The sequence below is a fragment of the Aquarana catesbeiana genome, linkage group LG01 (assembly GCF_042186555.1).
Source record: "Aquarana catesbeiana isolate 2022-GZ linkage group LG01, ASM4218655v1, whole genome shotgun sequence".
In the NCBI taxonomy this organism is placed as follows: domain Eukaryota; kingdom Metazoa; phylum Chordata; class Amphibia; order Anura; family Ranidae; genus Aquarana; species Aquarana catesbeiana.
In genome coordinates, this window is record NC_133324.1 from 3,931,632 (window position 1) to 3,956,496 (window position 24,865).

Below are 24,865 nucleotides of genomic sequence, written 5' to 3' on the forward strand. Positions count from 1 at the left end.
TCTCCCCCTGGATCCTGATTTGCTGCTCGGGATTGACCACCACCTCCTCACCCCGGGCCTCCAGAACTACCGTAGGTTTAGGGCAGAGGTCTTGGACCTTCTGTCCAGTTGCCAGCGCTTCAGCTGGGTTAGTGTCATCATTCTGGGGCAGCATCTGCTGCTGATTCGCCCTTTCTCTGGTACTGTCTCTCAGGTGCACGAATCCTTGTTGGGTAGGGGGAATGTCTGCTTCCCCTCTGCATCTCTGCAATCTACTGCGGAAAAAGAACCAACACCTTCTCACCTCAGTCCACGGAAACTGCCACGGGTGTGGAGCAGGGGTCTGCAGTATTCTGTCCTGCTGCCAGCACTTCTGCTGGGGGTTCACTAGGTGGTTTCTCCTCTACAAAAAAGTCTAATAAATCCCCAGTCCCCGGAATTGCCAAAAAGTCCAGGGCATGGGTTGGTGATTCATCAAGTACAGTGCCAACACTCTGGCAGGCGACTCATCATCCATAACATCCTCTGATAAAAAGTCAAGTAAATCCTTGCTTTCTGTGATCCATGTCTGTGGAATGAGGACGGCTTCCTCTTCCCCTGAGCCCTTGCACTGCTATTGGACGCATTTCTCCATCCAAGCTCATCCTCTGCAGAAACAGGTTTGTCAAGGTCAGTCAGCACTTGCTGCATCCGCCATAAGACCTCCGCTTCCATAGCTGTGGGCGGAGATGGACAAAGCACACTGTTACTATGCCGTTACTCTGCCCTAGGGATGAGCCGAACACCCCCCGGTTCGGTTCGCACCAGAACCTGCGAACGGACCGAAAGTTCGCACGAACGTTTAGAACCCCATTGACGTCTATGGGACTCGAACGTTTGAAATCAAAAGTGCTCATTTTAAAGGCTAATTTGCATGGTATTGTCCTAAAAAGGGTTTGGGGACCCGGGTCCTGCCCCAGGGGACATGTATCAATGCAAAAAAAACTTTTAAAAACGGCCGTTTTTTCGGGAGCAGTGATTTTAATGATGCTTAAAGTAAAAAAAAAAAAAGTGAAATATTCCTTTAAATATCGTACCTGAGGGGTGTCTATAGTATGCCTGTAAAGTGACGCGTGTTTCCCGTGTTTAGAACAGTCCCTGCACCAAATGTCATTTTTAAAGGAAAAAATCTCATTTAAAACTGCTTGCGGGTTTAATGTCATGTTGGGTCCTGGCAATATGGATGAAAATCAGTGAGACAAACGGCATGGGTACCCCCCAGTCCATTACCAGGCCCTTTGGGTCTTGTATGGATATTAAGGGGAACCCCGCACCCAAATTAAAATAAGGAAAGGTGTGGGGCCACCAGGCCCTATATACTCTGAACAGCAGTATACAGGCTGTAGGTTTGTTGTTAAGTAGAATCTCTTTGTAATTTTGAACGGGTACATTTTTAACGTGTTTAGCTCCAGCCAAAAAATCTTTTTTAAGCTTTTTGGAAAACATAGGGAAGGGTTATCACCCCTGTGACATTTGTTTTGCTGTCTGTGCTCCTCTTCAGAAGATTTCACCTCACTTTTTGTCCCAATGGATTGGAAAGCATCAGTGGAAAGGAGAAATGTTTTTCCCATATTAACTCTTACAGGAGAGAATTTCCCTTCCTAGGGGTAGATTTATTCTCACTTCCTGTTGTCTCCTTCCGTTTGCAAGTAGGAGTCGTTTGTAAGTTAGATGTTTGAAACTAGGGGCCTGCCCTATATACTCAGCAGAAATTTGGGCCTTAGGTGTTGCTGTGGCCACAACACTGTAAGCCCTCACAGGGCTCTGCTGTGAAATATTAGATCAAGAATTGTAATTACATGCCCCTGTTGAACAGGAGCTGAAAAATTAGGCCTTAGGCACTGGTGCTGGTGCCACAACACTGCAACCCCTCACAGACACTCTAGTTGGAATGCAGGAACGAGCCCTGCTGCAAAGTATTACATCAAAAATCATAATTACATGCCCCTGTTAAACCGGGGCTGAAAAATTGTGCCTTAGGCACTGGTGGTGGCGCCCAGAACCAAAAATGCTCTTACAAGCTATCAGCGTGATGATTGAGGAGGAAGAGGATAATTACTCAGGGATAGTCACTCAGCATCAGCATAGGCAGTCTTTGAAGGGATCTGAGATTTCAAAAAAAATTATTCGGTTACATCAGCATCAGGTGCTTGGTAGCTGGTGGTGATCCAAGACTCATTCATTTTTATGAAGGTCAGTCGATCGACCGAGTCAGTGGACAGACGCACCCTGTGATCGGTTACCACGCCTCCAGCAGCACTGAATGTGCGTTCCGAAAGAACGCTGGATGCAGGACAGGCCAGTAGCTCAATTGCATACTGTGCAAGCTCTGGCCAGTGATCCATCCTCAAGACCCAGTAACCCAGAGGATTTTCGGTGGGAAAGGTGTCCAAGTCTGATCTTGCCCCTAGGTATTCCTGCACCATGTAAAACAGACGCTGGCGATGGTTGCTGGAACCAATCATACCTTGGGGCTGCGGACCAAAAAATTGTCTGAACGCATCGGTCAGACGGCCACCTTCTCCACCGCTCCTTCTTTGACTGACCGAAGCCTCAGCAACACGTTGTCCAGAAACAGGAGTTTGTAACCTCCCAGTCTCTGGGAACGCGTTGCACAGACCTTTCTGCAAGGCCTCCCGAAGATGTTTCATCCTCTGCTCCCTCTGCGATGGCAAGATAAGGTCCGCAACCTTACCCTTGTAACGTGGATCAAGGAGGGTTGCCAGCCAGTATTGGTCCTTCTCCTTGATACCACGAATACGAGGATCCTTACGCAGGCTTTGCAGGATCAGGGAGGCCATGCAGCGTAGGTTTGCTGAGGCATTCGGTCCGGAGTCCTCTGGGTCACTAAGGACGACATGGTCCGCAGCCACCTCCTCCCAGCCACGTACAAGTCCATGTGTTTCTTGGGACTGATCCCTTAAAGACTGCTGCTGATGCTGAGTGCCAGGCTCCACCTCCATACTGACACAATCTTCCTCCTCCTCCTCCTCCTCTTCCTCCTCGTCCTCTTCCTGTGTGATCGGTGGGCACGCAGGAACACTGTCTGGATAAAGGGGGCCTTGAGAGCTAAGGAAGTCCTCCTCTTCCTGCCTCTGTTCTGCCTCAAGTGCCCTGTCCATTATTTCACGCAGCGTGTGCTCCAACAGGTGGACAAGGGGGACAGTGTCACTGATGCATGCACTGTCACTGCTCACCATCCTCGTGGCCTCCTCAAATGGTGACAGGACAGTGCATGCATCCCTGATCATGGCCCACTGGCGTGGGGAAAAAAAAACAAGCTCCCCTGACCCTGTCCTGGTGCCATAGTCGCACAGGTACTCATTGATGGCCCTCTGCTGCGTGTGCAGCCGCTGCAGCATGGCCAACGTTGAGTTCCACCTGGTGGGCATGTCACAGATTAGGCGGTTCTTGGGCAACTCCTTTTGGAGGTCCGTCAGCCGAGCACTGGCATTATATGACCGGCGGAAATGCACACAGACTTTCCTGGCCTGCCTCAGGACATCCTGTAAGCCCGGGTACCTGCCCAAGAACCGCTGCACCACCAAGTTTAGGACGTGAGCCAAACAGGGCACATGGGTCATTTGTCCCTGTCGGAGGGCAGAGAGGAGGTTGGTGCCATTGTCGCAAACCACCATTCCTGCCTTAAGTTGGCGTGGCGTCAACCACCTCTGAACCTGCCCCTGCAGAGCTGACAGAACCTCTGCCCCAGTGTGGCTCCTGTCCCCCAAGCACACCAGCTCAAGCACCGCATGGCATCTTTTGGCCTGCGTACTTGCGTAGCCCCTTGAACGACTACGGAGCACCGCTGGTTCCGAGGAAGAGGCCATGGAGGAAGAAGAAGAGGAGGGGGTGGAGGAGAGAGGTGTGTCACAATCATTAGCATTTTGGAGGCGTGGTGGTGGAACAACCTCCAACACTACTGCACCTTGTCCTGCATCCTTCCCAGCTGCCAGCAGAGTCACCCAATGCGCCGTGAAACTTAGGTAACGTCCCTGTCCATGCCTGCTGGACCATGAGTCAGCGGTAATATGCACCTTACCGCTGACCGCCCTGTCCAGCGAGGCATGGACATTGCCTTCCACATGCTGGTAGAGAGCCGGAATCGCCTTCCATGAGAAAAAGTGGCGTTTGGGTACCTGCCACTGAGGAACTGCACATTCCACAAACTCACGGAAGGGGGCAGAGTCTACCAACTGAAAAGGCAGCAGTTGAAGTGCTAGCAATTTTGCCAAGCTAGCATTCGACCGCTGGGCATGTGGATGGCTGGGAGCAAACTTCTTTCGGCGGTGCAGCAGCTGGGGCAGGGAAATTTGCCTGGTACAATCTGACGTCGGTGTACCAAAATCAGATTGCCCACAAGTACGTGGCTGTGACACACCTAATTCTACACCTTCATTCCTCTCAGTGCAGGTCTCAGAGAGGACTGAAGGTCTAGTGGGGTTGGAAATCTCAGCTGATGAGGAACAAGCAGAGGTCCTCTTTGTTCTTTGGTGTGGGTCTTTTAGATACGCTTGCCAACGAACTGCAAGGCAGGTCAACATATGTCTGGTCAAGCATGTGGTACCCAAGCGGGAGATGTTTTGGCCACGCGAGATACGCTTGAGACATATGTTGCAAATAGCAGCGGTGCGATCTGATGCACTCGTCTCAAAAAAGGCCCACACCAAAGAACTTTTTGAATAACGCGCAGAGACTGCAGCGCCCTGCACATGTGGAGCTTTGGGGTGTGATGCAGTCAATGTGCTGCCCTTAGGCTGGCCCCTGGAGGGCATCCTGCCTCGTTGGTGATGTGCCGCCTCCTCCTCCTCCTCCTCCTCTTCTCTCCTATCAGGCACCCACGTTGAGTCAGTGACCTCATCATCCCCTCCCTCCTCATCACTGGAGCAAACCTGGCAGTATGCTGCAGTAGGGGGTACATGACTGCCAGATTGCTGTCCTTCTTGGGCACCCCCTCTGTCTGTGCTCATGTTACTGCCTTCATCGAGCTCAGTATCGTCATCAGAGCCTTCCAAACGCTGGGCATCCTCCTGGAGCATGTACCCAACACTGTGGTCAAACAGTTCGAGGAACTCCTCAGGAGGACATGGTGGGGCTAGGGAAGGAGTCACTGATGACATTGAGCCGAGGGGAGAGGCCGCTGCTTTGCCAGACAAAGTACCCTGGGCATGGGTGAGAGAGGATGAGGAGGATGAGGACGGCTTGGTCATCCACTCGACCAAGTCTTCCGCATGTTGCGGCTCAACATGGCCAGCTGCCGAAAAAAAGGCCAAGCGTGTCCCATGGCCACGTGCTGATGAGGATGCACCGTCTCCACGACCAGCACTAGACACAGAGCCTGCTTGCCCTCTCTTATTGGCTTGTGACTGTCTGCCTCTCCTTCTTGGCCTTCCAGACATACTAATGGCCTGTAGCTGCACTAAGCTGGGATATATATATATATATATATATATATATATGTACTGATACTGCAGCTAGCAAAATCAACTGCCTGCCTGTAGTATGAGAACACCACCAACCTTCTACAGGTAGCTTTAGCTGAACACTGTGAGGTGGACGCACCCCACTAACTTGTAGGTTTAGCTGAACACTGTGAGCAGGGCGCACCCCACTAACTTGTAGGTTTAGCTGAACACTGTGAGCAGGACGCACTGCACTAACTGTAAATAGTCTAGCTGCCTGACTGTGGTACTAATAGGATCAAAAGAACACCAGTAATTTTCTTCAGGTAGCTGTATATACTGTAACAAGACAAGCCTGCCTGTGAGTAAGAAGATAACAGGAACGGATCTAGCTGAACACTGTGAGCAGGACGCACTGCACTAAATGTAAATAGTCTAGAAGATAACAGGAACGGATCTAGCTAAACTGAATACAGTGTATATATATATATATATATGCAACACCTGGGATGCATATATATACACAATACACTTTAAGTGCAGCTAACTGACTGACTGTCCTGCCTAATCTATCTAACTCAAATCAAATGACACTGTCTCTCTCTCTCTCTAAGCACACCGGAACACACTACACAGGGCCGCCGTGCAGGCGGCCTTATATAGTGTGGGGCGTGTACTAAATCCCCTGAGCCATAATTGGCCAAAGCCTCCTTGGCTTTGGCCAATTATGGCTCTCTGTTAAGGCGGCGCTGTGATTGGCCAAGCATGCGGGTCATAGTGCATGCTTGGCCAATCATCAGCCAGCAATGCACTGCGATGCCGCAGTGAATTATGGGCCGTGACGCGCCACACGAATTTGGCGCGAACGGCCCATATCGTTCGCAATTCGGCGAACGATCGAACAGCCGATGTTCAAGTCGAACACGAAGCTCATCCCTACTCTGCCCCATTGCTGACACTTAAGCCGAGATTTCAGGACTGTCGGCTTGTACTTCTGGATAGTCACAGGCAAAAGGGAGTCCAGCCCTGGTGCTGAGCAGAGTCTAGCATATGTCTGTAGGTGATCTCCAGCTTCCATTCCTGCAAGGCCAGAAACTCTATATCTTCCAGAGCACTTCCGAAACATTCAGTATCTCTTCTCTGAAATTCATGATTTCGTCCAACTGCCACTCCAAATCACTCCCAAAGTTAGGATCCCCGGACAGCTTCATGTACAACAGTCCCAGGCCGCCATAGTCAAAGCCTTCTGTTAGGCTGTCATCCGCTATCCAAGGGCATGCTTAGGATACATGCCACCGGAGGGCTCTATAGCTCTCATCCAACCGCAGCTCTGCCCAGACCAGCCTGCTTAACCCAGCTGTCTGCTCCTTGTGCGTTTTTTTTCATCACATTTGGGGGTGTAGGTAGTTATGAATATGAGGGGTGTAGGTAGTGATGAATATGGGGGGTGTAGGTAGTGATGAATATGGGGGTGTAGATAGTGATGAATATGGGGGTGTAGGTAGTGATGAATATGGGGGTGTAGGTAGTGATGAATATGGGGGGTGTAGATAGTGATGAATATGGGGGTGTAGGTAGTGATGAATATGGGGGGTGTAGGTAGTGATGAAAATGGGGGTGTAGGTAGTGATGAATATGGGGGTGTAGGTAGTGATGAATATGGGGGTGTAGGTAGTGATGAATATGGGGGGTGTAGGTAGTGATGAATATGGGGGTGTAGGTAGTGATGAATATGGGGGGTGTAGATAGTGATGAATATGGGGGGTGTAGGTAGTGATGAATATGGGGGTGTAGGTAGTGATGAATATGGGGGGTGTAGATAGTGATGAATATGGGGTGTGTAGATAGTGATGAATATGGGGGGTGTAGGTAGTGATGAATATGGGGGGTGTAGATAGTGATGAATATGGGGGGTGTAGGTAGTGATGAATATGGGGGTGTAGATAGTGATGAATATGGGGGGTGTAGATAGTGATGAATATGGGGGGTGTAGATAGTGATGAATATGGGGGTGTAGGTAGTGATGAATATGGGGGTGTAGATAGTGATGAATATGGGGGTGTAGGTAGTGATGAATATGGGGGTGTAGGTAGTGATGAATATGGGGGGTGTAGGTAGTGATGAATATGGGGGTGTAGGTAGTGATGAATATGGGGGTGTAGGTAGTGATGAATATGGGGGGTGTAGGTAGTGATGAATATGGGGGGTGTAGGTAGTGATGAATATGGGGGGTGTAGGTAGTGATGAATATGGGGGTGTAGGTAGTGATGAATATGGGGGGTGTAGGTAGTGATGAATATGGGGGGGTGTAGGTAGTGATGAATATGGGGGGTGTAGGTAGTGATGAATATGGGGTGTAGGTAGTGATGAATATGGGGTGTAGGTAGTGATGAATATGGGGGGTGTAGGTAGTGATGAATATGGGGGTGTAGGTAGTGATGAATATGGGGGGTGTAGGTAGTGATGAATATGGGGGTGTAGGTAGTGATGAATATGGGGGTGTAGGTAGTGATGAATATGGGGGTGTAGGTAGTGATGAATATGGGGGGTGTAGGTAGTGATGAATATGGGGGTGTAGGTAGTGATGAATATGGGGGTGTAGGTAGTGATGAATATGAGGGGTGTAGGTAGTGATGAATATGGGGGGTGTAGGTAGTGATGAATATGGGGGTGTAGATAGTGATGAATATGGGGGTGTAGGTAGTGATGAATATGGGGGTGTAGGTAGTGATGAATATGGGGGGTGTAGGTAGTGATGAATATGGGGGTGTAGGTAGTGATGAATATGGGGGGTGTAGATAGTGATGAATATGGGGTGTGTAGATAGTGATGAATATGGGGGGTGTAGGTAGTGATGAATATGGGGGGTGTAGGTAGTGATGAATATGGGGGGTGTAGGTAGTGATGAATATGGGGGTGTAGATAGTGATGAATATGGGGGGTGTAGATAGTGATGAATATGGGGGGTGTAGATAGTGATGAATATGGGGGTGTAGGTAGTGATGAATATGGGGGTGTAGATAGTGATGAATATGGGGGGTGTAGGTAGTGATGAATATGGGGGGTGTAGGTAGTGATGAATATGGGGGTGTAGATAGTGATGAATATGGGGGGTGTAGATAGTGATGAATATGGGGGGTGTAGATAGTGATGAATATGGGGGTGTAGGTAGTGATGAATATGGGGGGTAGGTAGTGATGAATATGGGGGGTAGGTAGTGATGAATATGGGGGGTAGGTAGTGATGAATATGGGGTATAGGTAGTGATGAATATGGGGGTGTAGGTAGTGATGAATATGGGGGGTGTAGGTAGTGATGAATATGGGGGGTGTAGATAGTGATGAATATGGGGGTGTAGGTAGTGATGAATATGGGGGTGTAGGTAGTGATGAATATGGGGGTGTAGGTAGTGATGAATATGGGGGGTAGGTAGTGATGAATATGGGGTATAGGTAGTGATGAATATGGGGGTGTAGGTAGTGATGAATATGGGGGGTGTAGGTAGTGATGAATATGGGGGGTGTAGATAGTGATGAATATGGGGGTGTAGGTAGTGATGAATATGGGGGTGTAGGTAGTGATGAATATGGGGGTGTAGGTAGTGATGAATATGGGGGGTGTAGGTAGTGATGAATATGGGGGGTGTAGGTAGTGATGAATATGGGGGTGTAGGTAGTGATGAATATGGGGGGTGTAGGTAGTGATGAATATGGGGGTGTAGGTAGTGATGAATATGGGGGGTGTAGGTAGTGATGAATATGGGGGGTGTAGGTAGTGATGAATATGGGGGTGTAGATAGTGATGAATATGGGGGGTGTAGGTAGTGATGAATATGGGGGGTGTAGATAGTGATGAATATGGGGGGTGTAGGTAGTGATGAATATGGGGGGTGTAGGTAGTGATGAATATGGGGGTGTAGGTAGTGATGAATATGGGGGGTGTAGGTAGTGATGAATATGGGGGTGTAGGTAGTGATGAATATGGGGGTGTAGGTAGTGATGAATATGGGGGGTGTAGGTAGTGATGAATATGGGGGGTGTAGGTAGTGATGAATATGGGGGGTGTAGGTAGTGATGAATATGGGGGGTGTAGGTAGTGATGAATATGGGGGGTGTAGGTAGTGATGAATATGGGGGGTGTAGGTAGTGATGAATATGGGGGTGTAGGTAGTGATGAATATGGGGGTGTAGGTAGTGATGAATATGGGGGTGTAGGTAGTGATGAATATGGGGGTGTAGGTAGTGATGAATATGGGGGGTTTAGGTAGTGATGAATATGGCGGTGTAGGTGGTGAGGATTATGGGGGGGGGGTGGCGGTGTAGGTGGTGAGGATTATGGGGGGGGGTGGCGGTGTAGGTGGTGAGGATTATGGGGGGGTGGCGGTGTAGGTGGTGAGGATTATGGGGGGGTGGCGGTGTAGGTGGTGAGGATTATGGGGGGGAGGCGGTGTAGGTGGTGAGGATTATGGGGGGGAGGCGGTGTAGGTGGTGGGGATTATGGGGGGGTGGCGGTGTAGGTGGTGGGGATTATGGGGGGGAGGCGGTGTAGGTGGTGGGGATTATGGGGGGGAGGCGGTGTAGGTGGTGGGGATTATGGGGGGGTGGCGGTGTAGGTGGTGAGGATTATGGGGGGGTGGCGGTGTAGGTGGTGAGGATTATGGGGGGGTGGCGGTGTAGGTGGTGAGGATTATGGGGGGGAGGCGGTGTAGGTGGTGGGGATTATGGGGGGGTGGCGGTGTAGGTAGTGATGAATATGGGGGGGAGGTGTTATGTAGTGTTGGGACACATCTATAGTTTTGTATTTGGAAGATTTGAACCTTCTCTGGTTGGAATGATGTACAGCAGAAGAGTGATGGGGTGATATATTATTTCTATATATATATAGTAGAGAGTCAGCCTGGGTTGGGATAAGAGAGGGTTACTTGGAGGGGGCGGGGATTTCCCTTGCAGGCCTGGTTATTAGGCACCTGGTGGGGGAGGGGATGGCTGGTTTGCTATCAGTGATGAGGAGACCTTGATGTGGGATGGAAGCCTCCATACTGTGACTTGAGCCCACTGACTGAGTGAGTTTGCCTGAACTGCTATGGTGGATGGGCTGCGGTTGGGGACTCTGCTATGGTGGATGGGATGCGGTTGGGGACTCTGCCATGGTGGGTGGGCTGCGGTTGGGACTCTGCTATGGTGGGTGGGCTGCGGTTGGGGACTCTGCTATGGTGGGTGGGCTGCGGTTGGGGACTCTGCTATGGTGGATGGGCTGCGGTTGGGACTCTGCTATGGTGGACGGGCTGTGGTTGGGGACTCTGCTATGGTGGACGGGCTGCGGTTGGGACTCTGCTATGGTGGATGGGCTGCGGTTGGGGACTCTGCTATGGTGGATGGGCTGCGGTTGGGACTCTGCTATGGTAGGTGGGCTGCGGTTGGGGACTCTGCTATGGTAGGTGGGCTGCGGTTGGGACTCTGCTATGGTGGATGGGATGCGGTTGGGGACTCTGCTATGGTGGATGGGCTGCGATTGGGGACTCTGCTATGGTGGATGGGCTGCGATTGGGGACTCTGCTATGGTAGGTGGGCTGCGGTTGGGACTCTGCTATGGTGGACGGGCTGCGGTTGGGGACTCTGCTATGGTGGACGGGCTGCGGTTGGGGACTCTGCTATGGTGGATGGGATGCGGTTGGGACTCTGCTATGGTGGACGGGCTGCGGTTGGGACTCTATGGTGGACGGGCTGCGGTTGGGACTCTGCTATGGTGGATGGGCTGCGGTTGGGGACTCTGCTATGGTGGACGGGCTGCGGTTGGGACTCTGCTATGGTGGACGGGCTGCGGTTGGGACTCTGCTATGGTGGACGGGCTGCGGTTGGGGACTCTGCTATGGTGGACGGGCTGCGGTTGGGGACTCTGCTATGGTGGACGGGATGCGGTTGGGACTCTGCTATGGTGGACGGGCTGCGGTTGGGACTCTGCTATGGTGGATGGGCTGCGGTTGGGACTCTGCTATGGTGGATGGGCTGCGGTTGGGGACTCTGCTATGGTGGACGGGCTGCGGTTGGGGACTCTGCTATGGTAGGTGGGCTGCGGTTGGGACTCTGCTATGGTGGACGGGCTGCGGTTGGGGACTCTGCTATGGTGGATGGGATGCGGTTGGGACTCTGCTATGGTGGACGGGCTGCGGTTGGGGACTCTGCTATGGTGGACGGGCTGCGGTTGGGGACTCTGCTATGGTGGATGGGCTGCGGTTGGGACTCTGCTATGGTGGATGGGCTGCGGTTGGGGACTCTGCTATGGTGGACGGGCTGCGGTTGGGGACTCTGCTATGGTGGATGGGCTGCGGTTGGGACTCTGCTATGGTGGATGGGCTGCGGTTGGGGACTCTGCTATGGTGGACGCGCTGCGGTTGGGACTCTATGGTGGATGGGATGCGGTTGGGGACTCTGCTATGGTGGACGGGCTGCGGTTGGGGACTCTGCTATGGTGGATGGGCTGCGGTTGGGACTCTGCTATGGTGGACGGGCTGCGGTTGGGGACTCTGCTATGGTGGACGGGCTGCGGTTGGGGACTCTGCTATGGTGGACGGGCTGCGGTTGGGGACTCTGCCATGGTGGATGGGCTGCGGTTGGGGACTCTGCTATGGTGGACGGGCTGCGGTTGGGGACTCTGCTATGGTGGACGGGCTGCGGTTGGGGACTCTGCTATGGTGGACGGGCTGCGGTTGGGGACTCTGCTATGGTGGACGGGCTGCGGTTGGGACTCTGCTATGGTGGGTGGGCTGCGGTTGGGGACTCTGCTATGGTGGATGGGCTGCGGTTGGGACTCTGCTATGGTGGACGGGCTGCGGTTGGGGACTCTGCTATGGTGGATGGGCTGCGGTTGGGGACTCTGCTATGGTGGATGGGCTGCGGTTGGGACTCTGCTATGGTGGACGGGCTGCGGTTGGGGACTCTGCTATGGTGGACGGGCTGCGGTTGGGACTCTGCTATGGTGGACGGGCTGCGGTTGGGGACTCTGATAAGAAGACTTTCTTGTGTTGGGTTAGGTCACCCATGAATATCATTATTTATCATTATTTATCATTATTTTCCGGTTTTGATGAATAAAGAGACATTTAAGTTCTCTTTAGTTCTATTGATATACTTCTATGTCTATGAAGATTGCACAGTATATATATATATATATGTGTGATAAGATTGGGGGGTGTTCATATATTCCACCATCAGTCACAATTATATCACATATGTTACAATATATTATAAAGTGATAAGTGTGTGACAATTACACGGTCACTACATTGTACCGAAATGTGATTTTCATAATTTGTTTCCACACAAGTAGAACTTTTATTTAGGTGGTATGTGATCACCACTGGGGGGGGGGGGGGTTGTAAATAAGTAATTTTTCTCCTTCACTGATGGGGAAAGGGGGGAGACACTGATATAAGGGGATTGTGAGCTGATGGGGGTCAATATGGGGGGGGGGGGGTGCTGCTAAATTAATGATTTCTCACCAACCATTAGATCAGCAGTCAGTACCCCCTCTTAGAAACCCCCCATTAGCTCAGAGTCCCTTTATATCCCCCCCCCTCTTCCTTAGAGACCTCCAGTGATTAGAAAGACCCCCCCTTCCCTTACATTTTTGCCCTCATTAAGACCTCCATTCAGCCTTACCAGTGGAAACCGAGAGCCACTGCAAGTGAGGAAGGAAGTGTGAGAGACGAGTTTGGGGGGCGTGGGGTGGAGCTGGTAGGCGGAGCTACACTGGGGCTACTTACCTCCCACTATACAGTGTGTGAGCAGCATTAAGAGTTTCATTGGTTGCTGAGACAGCAGCCAACGACTGTAAAGGAGTCATGGATTCTATGCATTAAGATAAAAAACCTTCTGTGTGCAGCAGCCCCCCAATACTTACCTGAGCCCCGTCTCTATCCACCAATGTTGCACAAGAGGCTCGGACTTTCCCTCCTCATTGGCTGATTGCCATTGACTCACTGCTGTCAAAGTCAGTTAGCCAATGAGGAGAGAGCAGCAGGGCGGGGCCACAACTCCATGTCTGAATGGACACACAGAGCAGCGGCTCTGGTCGGGTGCCCCCATAGGAAGCTGCTTGCTGTGGGGGCACTTGGTAGGAGGGAGGGGCCAGAAATGCCGGTGAGGGACCCGAGAAGAGGAGGATCAGAGATGCTCTGTGCAAAACCATTACACAGAGCAGGATAGTATAACATGTTTGTTATTTCTAAGCAAAAGACTCAGACTTTAGTATCACTTTAATCTCTTCTTCTATGAAGCTTGTGTAGCCCTACCCCCATAGTGGCTGCAGATGAGAGGGACCCCCCCACTCCTGCACAGCCAGGCACACTGAATTTTTACAAGCACCCAGAGTCAGAGAACAGTCCGTGGTTTTGCTATTTATTATAGGAATAATAACTTGGATAGGGTTGGGAGGTTATGGGATGCCCACTTGACTTTAGCAATCTTCAGGGACAACTTCCTATATATATCTATATACAGTCTCTTCTCCTGGACTACAGCTACCCTTTTTGCCAGCCCCCCCCCGCTAACTCTTCGCCAGCCCACCCAGCTGACTTATCAGGGTATTTATACTGAAATATTAACCAGTTTTTATATTTATGGAAATGAGCAAAAATCTATGATTTAGGAGATTTCCACAAATCACTCAAATTTGTTTATTTGCGTGTAGCACTAACTCTCGGTGGAGCTGCTGGTTTAAGCGGGCTTGTTACCTTCACTCTCGACACCCCAGCACCGGGTCTATGCTGCCGTTGAGTTTACCTCCGGACGATATAAGCACCAACACTGGAGTACGTTTTCAATGCTTTATTGAACCAAGTAACGAAGGAAGTAGCAGGAAAGAGGCAGGAGGGAAACTGCAGGGAAGCTCAAATACCTTTCTTTAGGATTCTCGAGAACGTCCTTTAAAGTTGAATACTGTAATTGAATGCAATCCCCTTGTGGGATCCAATCTTTGCTCGCCTGGATAGGCCTCTCTCACTTGCCTAGCAGCCAGTACGGAGCACAAACAAAAGTCTCTGCCACAGACTTGCTTGAAATGAACCCGTACGATCCTCTGCCACAGGATGTATTGGTTTGTGATGAATGTCAGACACAGTACTTGGACCTCTAAGCCGACCCGGCAGTACTATGCTGTAGAACTACTTCAGGATGCGTCCTCCAACCGAGTCACCAGGCCCCTCTCCAGACCAGCACTCTGCATGATCCTTCCATGACGGGTCCTCCCCTGGGATCTCCTCGGTTGTCCAGCTTCTTCACTCGGGATAGACAGCTCAGGACCATTCCTTGGCTGCTGTGGTAGGCCCCAGACATGCTTCTGGGCCCACCCACACGCCGCAGCGATGTGGGCCTCCGGAACGGAGGACCACGAGGTAGCACTCTAACGCATACCTGTCGGCCAGGAGGGCCAGCAGGTGGCTGTAAAACGAACCCCAAAACATGGCGTCTGTCCCATAAATACCCTCTCCCAGAATGCCATCTGGAGGACCACCTCCACCGAGTTGTCTCCGGGACAGAGGAGCATCCATACGCTTCGACGTGTTGCCCTTCCAACACCAGCCGATGGTAACAGCGACACCCTCCGACTCAGTGTGGAACTACACGCAGTGTCAGCCAAGCTGGAACAGAGGCAAATCTAACTCCCCCTAATGAGCAATTCACTAAATTTACCTATCAGATGGTAGATCATAAATCTACCAGCGCTACATGCGCTAATTTGAAGACAGAAAAGAATACAATTCTGTGCAAAAATATCTATATTTACTAAAAATCAGTGCAAAATAATATCAAAATATAACTGGTGATAAACACAGAATATAATTTCAAATATCAATAACATGGGTAATACAGGTGATAAAACCATAACCGCAAGCTCTAGTTTTAAAATGCCAATGTCTTAAAAACTTAGTAACTGCTTTGTAAACGGTTAACAGTTTCTCAGTGGCTTTGCAGACCAAGAAAACAAACAAGTGATGAAATTGACACGTGATCTCTCTCAAACAAATAGACCTTGCAATCTAAAACTTCTCTTAACGGTATATGGATAATTTATGTTGTACCATACACCAACTTGGTAATTTAACCAAGACTTATATTTAAGGTAAAAATACTTCACTGAGGAATTAGATGTTTAAGCCGACATCACAACTAAACCATTGACAAGACTTTGAACTCAGCTTTGTTGAGACATACTGTCACGGAACGCCCCACACTCCGCTTGAGTGCTTCCGTCTGTATACCGCTTCCTAAGTTCTGGAACACGCGTCCAATGGATCTGGCTATAGAAACCCCAAGAACTAGACAACACCAGTCTTGGAGTACATCAGAACTGCCTTTATTTTGAAATCTCACAGACCTTTATACAGCAGGGATGTCTCAAAGCTAACCTAATTAACATGAGCTAATTTACTACAAGATGTACCCAGACCAGATGACAGACTTGTAGGCACCGAGCTCTCTCAATTAACATAAACAACAATGGGTGAAAAGACTCTTAGAGCCACACTAAACACATTATAGCAGGATTGATGACATTAGCATTTAACAGTACGAGTCACCATTCTAATATGGCATATAAAGGGTTCCAGAGTCTGTGTGTTTTGGGGGGACATGGAGCTGAATCCATAGTAACATCAACCCCAGGGTCCCCAGGTATACAGCTCACAGAGAGCACCATTCCTCCAAATGCTAGGGCCCATAATCGGTGGGCAACAGGCTTGTATACAGTCCTCTCCAACAGCCTCTGTTCTGGCTCTGTCTATGACATTTCTCCCCTTTCGGCAGGAGACTAACACAGGAGGAGACCCCAGACGGGTTGACTCTGAAGTTAGTCCATAGTTCCAGTCCTCTACTGCCTGTACCCACACCGTACCCCAAATAAATTATTCCAAACAGAGTATCACTCACCCAGCCAACCTCTCTGTCATGCTGTTGGGGATCGGGGCCCACTGCCCAGCATCCCTGGGGTATACAGGTGGAGACTGAAGTCCCATCCACCTTCACAGGAAATCCATCCTCTGTTAGTTGAGGGCAGAGTCCAGCAGTCCTCGGCCCTGTTGCCAGCCCTTCTGCTGGAAACCCCACACCATCTGCTCCGGCTAACTGTTGGAGAGGGAGGCCGACTGCCCCGCCTCCCTGGAACTCTGTAGTTATTGCCGGTGCTGGGCAGAGGTTGGTAACACTCTGCCCTGTTGCCAGCACTTCTGCTGGGGACTCCGCATCCTCTGCTCCGGCTAACTGTTGGGGCAGGCAGCTGGCTTCCTCCACTCCCAAACTGTGTAGCTGCCATTGGGGAGGTGAGCCGGCTGCTTCCTTTTCCATTCCCTCATCTGGCTGCTGGGACGACATGTCGATGGTACTGTCTCCCAGGTACACGGATCTTTGCTGGGGAGGAAAGCCCACTTCCTCCACCCTGGCCAACTGTTGGGGAGGGACAACACACACCTCCTCTCCCTTCTCCCCCTGTATCTGCTGCTGGGAAGTGATTGCCATCTTCTCACCCTGAGCCTCCACAATTGCTGCAGGTGTGGGGCAGAGGTCTTGGACCCTCTGTCCGGTTGCCAGCACTTCTGCTGGGGGTTTGCTAGGTGGTTCCTCCTCTACAGAAATGTCTATTAAATCCCCAGTCTCTGGAAGTGGTAAAAGTGTGGGACAGAGGTCTTGGACCCTCTGTTCAGTTACCAGATCTTCAGCTGGAGAAGTTTGTTTTAACTCCATAGATGCTGCTGACAGAAAATCACATGTCCCTGTCAGTGTTGTGGGAGAAAGGCCGACTACTTCTTCTCTCAGGAAGGCCGAAGCCACTGTTGGTGCTGGGCAGAACACAGTGAACTTTGGCCCTGATAGCAGCTCTTCTGCTGGAGGCTCATCAGGTTGTTCTTCCTCAGCAGAAAAGTCTATCAAATCCCATGTCTCTGCAACTGATGTCTGGGAATAGAGGTTCACCATCTCCTGTCCATGGAACCCAGAAGATGTTATCATTTCTGGACAGAGGTTAGCAGAGCTCTGCCCTGTTGTCAGCACTTCAGGTTTGGGGACGGCAATCTCCGGATTTTCCACTGCCGATTCTCTGGCATGCTGCTGAACTTGTTCTAGCAGTTTCCTGTATGCCCTTTCCAGATGCTGTTCCTTCCTTAGCAAATGGTCCAGATCAGGTTTGAGCTCTGAGACCCCTGCAAGACCGAGCATAGACTCTCTATAGTCCCTCATGTCCTCAAGGTCAGGTTCCCCCTCATCGTCAAACATAAAAAGATCTGTAAGGTTCTCCCACAGCAATCCAGGCCCGCCAAAGTCATATCCCTCCGGAGAGCATTCTGTTGTCTCCCCTAAATATCCCTCCTCTGCGTGCCATTGCAGAGCCCGATAACGATTGTCCAGCTCTATCTCCTGCTGGACCAACCTGTCCAACTCAGTCACCCATTGCTCCTGGGGCTGCTCTCCCAGGAATGCCATCCGCAATGCCCGTTGGTCACTGGCCCGTTGCTCTTGGGTTGGAAAGCACTTGCCCTGTTTTATACCAGCGAGACGGAGGGCTGCATTCCAGAGCTCCACCCGAATCAGCTGCCTGAGCTCCAGGTATTCATCCTCAGACACAGTCCTGGTATACGTTGAAAGGATGATCCGCAGCAGCCCCGGGAATTCTGATGCCAGGTCCATATCTCCGCTGGGGTGACTGAAGTCTGCTATGCTGATCTTGGATCCAGTTGGAGGTTTGGATGTCCCAGACTTCAGACTTCAGGAAGCTTTCCCGCTGCTTGCCACCAATGTCACGGAACGCCCCACACTCCGCTTGAGTGCTTCCGTCTGTATACCGCTTCCTAAGTTCTGGAACACGCGTCCAATGGATCTGGCTATAGAAACCCCAAGAACTAGACAACACCAGTCTTGGAGTACATCAGAACTGCCTTTATTTTGAAATCTCACAGACCTTTATACAGCAGGGATGTCTCAAAGCTAACCTAATTAACATGAGCTAATTTACTACAAGATGTACCCAGACCAGATGACAGACTTGTAGGCACCGAGCTCTCTCAATTAACATAAACAACAATGGGTGAAAAGACTCTTAGAGCCACACTAAACACATTATAGCAGGATTGATGACATTAGCATTTAACAGTACGAGTCACCATTCTAATATGGCATATAAAGGGTTCCAGAGTCTGTGTGTTTTGGGGGGGACATGGAGCTGAATCCATAGTAACATCAACCCCAGGGTCCCCAGGTATACAGCTCACAGAGAGCACCATTCCTCCAAATGCTAGGGCCCATAATCGGTGGGCAACAGGCTTGCATACAGTCCTCTCCAACAGCCTCTGTTCTGGCTCTATGACACATACCAAATATGTATTTCTCCTTATTTGGAACAGAAGCATCTCATACTGCAGTTAGAAATTTAACAATTCTGTTCTGACTCAACTACAAAGCCATAAACTTTATCTCCAGCTTCATATAGGGCTTACATGACCTGGTGTTCTATTTATCCCTTGCATCAATTCAGAAATTCAGACAGCTTAACTCAATGAATAACTCACTATATGGAGAGACAGACGTTGAATCCTTTCGAATGTTCTGTTTTTAATGATGAATATTCATAGGTAGAAAAACGTTGGTGTTGTAAGCCACGTGTAAAGATGTTACAGCAATGATGTTATACTGAGCACAATGAACCAGAGAGAGGAAGGGGAGGGGGATATACATAACTATGGTGGGAGAGAGAGTTCAGCTAGACCAGGGGTCTTCAAACTGTGGCCCTCCAGGTGTTCAGGAACTACAATTCCCATCATGCCTAGTTTTACAATGCCTCATGGGATGTGTAGTTCTGCAACAGCTGGAGGGCCTAGTTTGAGGATCCCTGAGCTAGACAGAAGGGCACAGAGCTTAAAGACACAGAGCATAATAAATCACATAGTGTAACACAACAAATTCCAATAATTATGCTACAAAGATTTAATGGTTTAGCTATGCATATACTTTACCAGAAATTCAAGACTCATTTGTTTGAGAGATATCAGCTCTGTATCCCAAGAATACCTTTCCCTTCATAGACCTTTCCGTCCTTTTTTCCGTTCTCCCCGCTCTCAGTGTGTATCCAAACTTTACCCCCCCCTAGAAAGTGGGTGTGTATTTGCCTTACACGTAACTAATGACTTCAATTGACATGTTATTTACCGTGTAACCGTGGCACCACCGTCTAGGAGGCCATTTTGGAGTTTTAACCTAATTATCAACAGGGGGCAGTGTTGTATTAAAAATGATTTTGGAATGTTTCTTAACATGTCCAAAATCTCGTCAAATAACTTTTGTCTTTAACCACTTGCCGACCAGCCGCCGCAGTTTTACTGGGCAAAACAACGTTGCCTTAGTCGCTTCGCCTTTTGGCCACTAGGGGCATGCCCCCACACCGTGTACCCCGAGCCGATGCGAGTGCCCAGTGGGCACGATGACCGTTGGGCACCCACGATCGCTCGTGACAGAGCAGGAACCAGGATCTGTGTGTGTAAACGCACAATTCTCGGCTCTTTCAGGGGAGTGGAGACAGATCGTGTGTTCATACTAAGTATGAACACTGATGTCATTTCCTCCAGTCAGTCCCATCCCCCCTACAGTTAGAACACACCTATGGGAACACAGTTAACCCCTTGATCGCCCCCTGGTGTTAACCCCTTCCCTGCCAGTGACATTTATACAGTAATCAGTGCAGGAGTTACTGTAATATATACTCGAATGCATAAGCCTAGAAATGAATTATTTTTTGCCCAATAGTTCTGACAGACTCTTCATCAGCCCACCCGGTTGTCTCTCAGGAAATCTCTTATGCCGCGTACACACGGTCGGACTTTACGGCGGACTTTGCCCGGCGGATTTTTCGACGTACTTTCCGACGGACTTTGTGAATGAACGGACTTGCCTACACACAATCCACCAAAGTCCGTCGAATTCGTACGTGATGACGTACGACCGGACTAAAACAAGGAAGTTCATAGCCAGTAGCCAATAGCTGCCCTAGCGTGCCTTTTTGTCCGTCGAACTAGCATACAGACGAGTGGACTTTTCGACCGGACTCGATTTCAACGGATAAATTTTAAACAAGTTTAAAATCTAAGTCCGTCCAACTTTTGAGAAAACAAAGTCCGCTGGAGCCCACACACATCGAATTGTCCGACGAAATCCAGTCCGCCGGGCAAAGTCCGCCGTAAAGTCCGCTCGTGTGTACGCGGCATAAGGCAAAGTCCTGAAGACTTAAGCACACACCGCTATCATCAGGGAGACTGGCTACATGTGGCAAGCTCCCTCCTTTGTAAGTACCCACAGTGTTGTTCTACTCACTCTGTCCTGTCTTGCTCCCGTGTCTCCAGGAAAAGCTTCCTCCCATGTGTTTTGGCAGAATCCTTAGGTGGTGCCCTCCAGGGCCACTGACAGCCTCCTCAACACTGCATCTCCATCTTCCACCCGTATCTCAGCCTCCTGCCAGCCCACTGCTGGGGATTAGCCAAGGCTTCCTAAATATTGAAGGCAGCTCCTTCTAACCTCTACCCTCTAGTTCTAGAAGATTCTTCAACCTTGTAGACCAGGGGAGGCACAAGAGAGCTGCCAGGATGAGTCGCCCAGCCCTGAACTCTAATGAACCCTGACCCAATTAAGACTCATCAGTCTAACTGTGAATCAGAGTATGGTTTGCCTACACTCACTTCTAGCACACACTAGAGGGTGCAACACTTCTATTATTTCCATAGTGGGGAACCTCTATATACTTATGGTTAATGTTATATGCTGGGTGTAGTAGTTCTTCTGCTCCCAATTACTTTGATTAGATTACTGGTTAATTTCCCAGGAAGCAAGTCCCCTCTGTTCAGAGCCCCTGTCATGGGGTGGGGGGGACCCTGTTCTGGTGTGAGGGGGCCCTGTTCTAGGTGGAGGCGCTGCCAACTTTATTATCAATCCCACTCTTCCACTTAGTGAAGATTCTGGTTCTTTTGTGTATCTACAGATTTAGCATAATATCCTGTTTGGGGGGGATGTGGGAGGGGGTCATTTCTTATACACCCCCCTCCCAAAAAAAGGCTTCAGTTTGGGAATGAAAGGGTGGATGTGATTGGTGGATCTGGGGTAACACAGACAGTTCATATTATGTGATCTGATAACAATATAAAGTATTTCTGCAGAGAAAAGTGATACGGACTCTGATGATTATTTGGTTACACCATCTCTGTGTAGATAAACATGGAACTTTCTTCTCTCTTATCACTCAGGATTATTCCATAAGGAGGTTGAAAGAGCAATGATGATACGGAACGTGCATCAGCCAATCACACTGCAGTAAGTCTGAATATAATTACATGATTGTTATAGATTATTGAATGTTGTAGATTGTTTTCTGTCCTAATAAATAAGTCTGATAGAGTTCAATCTTCTCACTTTACTCTTCTGTCCTCAGCGATGGCGTCTTCTCATCTGAAAGAGGATCTGGAATGTTCCATTTGTCTGAACATTTATACGAATCCTGTAACCCTGAGATGTGGACACAACTTCTGCCGGGACTGTATTGGTCGTGTGCTGGATACACAGAAGAGGTCTGGAGGATATTCCTGTCCTGAATGTAGAGAAAAACTCAAACGTCCCCGTCTTAAGAAGAACATTACTCTGTGTAAGATATTGCAGACCCTCCAGACTAAAAAGGGGGATCAGGACAAAACCGGGGTCTTCTGTACTTACTGTATTGACACTCCTGTACCTGCTGTGATATCCTGTCTGATGTGTGAAGCTTCTCTGTGTGACGATCACCTGAGAGTCCACAGCAAGTCACCGGAACACGTCTTATGTGACCCCACCACTTCCCTGGAGAACAGGAAATGCTCCGTCCATAAGAAGATCCTGGAGTATTACTGCAATGAGGACTCCACCTGTATCTGTGTGTCCTGCAGGCTTGATGGAGAACATCGGGGACACCAGGTGGAGACTCTGGATGAGGCCTCTGAGATGAAGAAGAAGAAACTGAGGAATGTTCTGCAGAAACTGATGACAGAGAGAGAGGAGACGGAGAAAAGAGTCCAGAGTCTGCAGGAACACAGGAGGAAAGTACAAGGAGAAGCAGATGATGAAACAGAGAGAGTCACTGCCCTGTTCAGAGACCTCAGGAGACGTCTGAAAGGGCTGGAGAAGAGAGTCCTGAGGAAGATTTCTGGGCAGGCAGAGCGAGTCTCTCTATCACTGTCTGGTATGATCCAACAGCTGGAGATAAAGAAGGAGAAGCTGTCCAGGAAGATGGGGGACATTGAGGAGCTGTGTAACATGATGGACCCACTGACTGTCCTACAGAAATCAGACACAGGTGCCTTGTGTGATACTGAGGATGGAGATGATGAGGACAGAGAGAGACATGATAAACTCCTCCATGATGGAGGGGATCTGGATGTGGTGGGGATCTCGCACACATTACACACAGGTTTATCTGATATCATGTCTGGGGTAATTGTAGAGAAATGTCCAGGCACACATGTCTATCCACATTCTACTACAAAGGGCGAAGGCCACATCAATGCTGAACCATCCAGGAAATGCCCCCCATCCCTTTCCATCATACAACCAAGCAGGAGATGTCCCCAACCCTTCCCCACCATACAACCAAGCAGGACAGGTCCCCAACCCTCCCCCACTATACAGCGATCCAGGAAACGCCCCCCACCCGCCCCCATCATACAACCAAGCAGGAGATGTCCCAAACCCTCTCCCACCATACAACCAAGCAGGAGACGTCCCCAACCCTCCCCCACCATACAACGATCCAGGAAACGCCCCCCACACGCCCCCATCATACAACCAAGCAGGAGATGTCCCAAACCCTCTCCCACCATACAACCAAGCAGGAGACGTCCCAAACCCTCTCCCACCATACAACGCTCACATCACCAGGCTCGAGGACCAAATATTGGGGGTGTACAGCAGACATCGGGGGTTACAGACCTATTACTGGATGAAAAGACAGCTGGTAGTTCTCTACATATATCAGATGACAGGAAATCTGCATCCTGGTTATCCAATAGACAGAATCAACCAGGAACACCAGAGAGATTTTCGTGTTCTCAGGTGATGAGCAGTCAGAGTTTCTCCTCGGGGAGCCATTACTGGGAAGTGGATGTCGGGGGGTCATTGTACTGGAGAGTCGGGATGTGTTACCCCAGTTTAGACAGGAGAGGAGGTCAGTCACTGATTGGATATAATAAGAAGTCTTGGGGGTTGGGGAGGGGGTGGGGTAATCAGTACTCAGTGATACATGACAGTAATGAGGTCCCATTACCCGGTGGTGTCTCCAGTGGGAGAGTCAGGATAGATCTGGATTTTGAGGCCGGGCGGATCTCCTTCTATGATCTGTGTGACCCGATCCGACATCTCCACACCTTCACCACCACCTTCACTGAGCCCCTCCATGCTGGGGTATATGTAGGAGGATTAGAAGGTTGTATAAAGATATGTGGGGGGAATCAGATGTGAGAAATCTGCCCAGAGACTGGTGACATCACAGGGTGGAGAATCTGATTGGTGCAATACTCTGACTTGTGTATAAATCTGCAGGTTCCGGGGCCGTCATCTTCATCCTAAACCTTACTTCACTACATAGTGTGTCACTGACCAGGAACAAGCATGCAGGAGGGCAGAGTGTTCAGACTTCACTGGCTGCATGCTTGTTCTGGGTCACTGACACACTAAGTGTATTAGGATTCTGAGCCTGCACCTTTTATAGTGTATCTATAGCCAAAAACGCACACTTTAATATCCACAATGAGAATTCCTACATTTCTGTCCTCACAGGTTCCTTTACATGACCAATCCATGGATCTGTGATTGCTCCTTTCCCTCCCTGTGATGGTTGTCACTATAAATACAGCCAGTGCTAGTCCAATTTCTATTGGTTATGATGTAGAGGGGGCGGGGATTGTGGACAGGTGATGGGGGAGGGGTATACAGTCTCAGGAAGTGGAAATCCTCGGCTCTGTATATGGGAATATTGATCAATGATTGGATATAGATAGAATGATGGGAGGGATTGGACGATGACTACAATCACCATTAACCCCTTCAGTCCCGGCACCTCTATAATCCTTATGGAGCTGAGCAATTGTTCCATTTCCTCTATGGCCCTATTCATCTGATAAAGAGTAATAATTCTCCTATGATTTACTAATGATGAAATGACATGACTAAGTGCTTATATGCTAATGTGAGGTTCTTTATATAATAACAGGTTCTCTGTCTAGAATGACTTTACAGAAAGATGTTATTAGAACAAATTGTTGTTCTCCGGATCCTTGGAAGGTCTTGTTGGGGAACATAGAGACAGTTGGTCTCCTTCTTCTACAATGAGGGACTTGGGAGTCTGGAGGTGGGACAAGCTGATAAGGTGTTCAGAGATAACAGAAATGAATGTCT

The 24,865-nt window shown here is 49.7% G+C and overlaps 1 protein-coding gene across 1 annotated transcript; it reads left to right on the top strand.

Annotated features, from left to right (window-relative positions):
- Positions 1-21,877: 21,877 nt before the first annotated feature.
- LOC141129498 (E3 ubiquitin/ISG15 ligase TRIM25-like) lies at positions 21,878-23,929 on the top strand. Its single transcript, XM_073617564.1, has 2 exons — positions 21,878-22,980; positions 23,293-23,929. Exons 1-2 carry the CDS (start codon positions 21,878-21,880, stop codon positions 23,927-23,929), a joined length of 1,740 nt encoding a protein of 579 aa, XP_073473665.1.
- The last annotated feature ends 936 nt before the right edge of the window (positions 23,930-24,865 follow it).

Excerpts from the sequence above, each read along its gene's own strand:
- LOC141129498 (XM_073617564.1), top strand. The coding sequence starts at position 21,878 with ATGGCGTCTTCTCATCTGAAAGAGGATCTGGAATGTTCCATTTGTCTG. Across the intron at positions 22,981-23,292 it reads GGCGAAGGCCACATCAATGC|ACAACCAAGCAGGAGACGTC; the intron begins TGAACCATCCAG and ends CTCTCCCACCAT.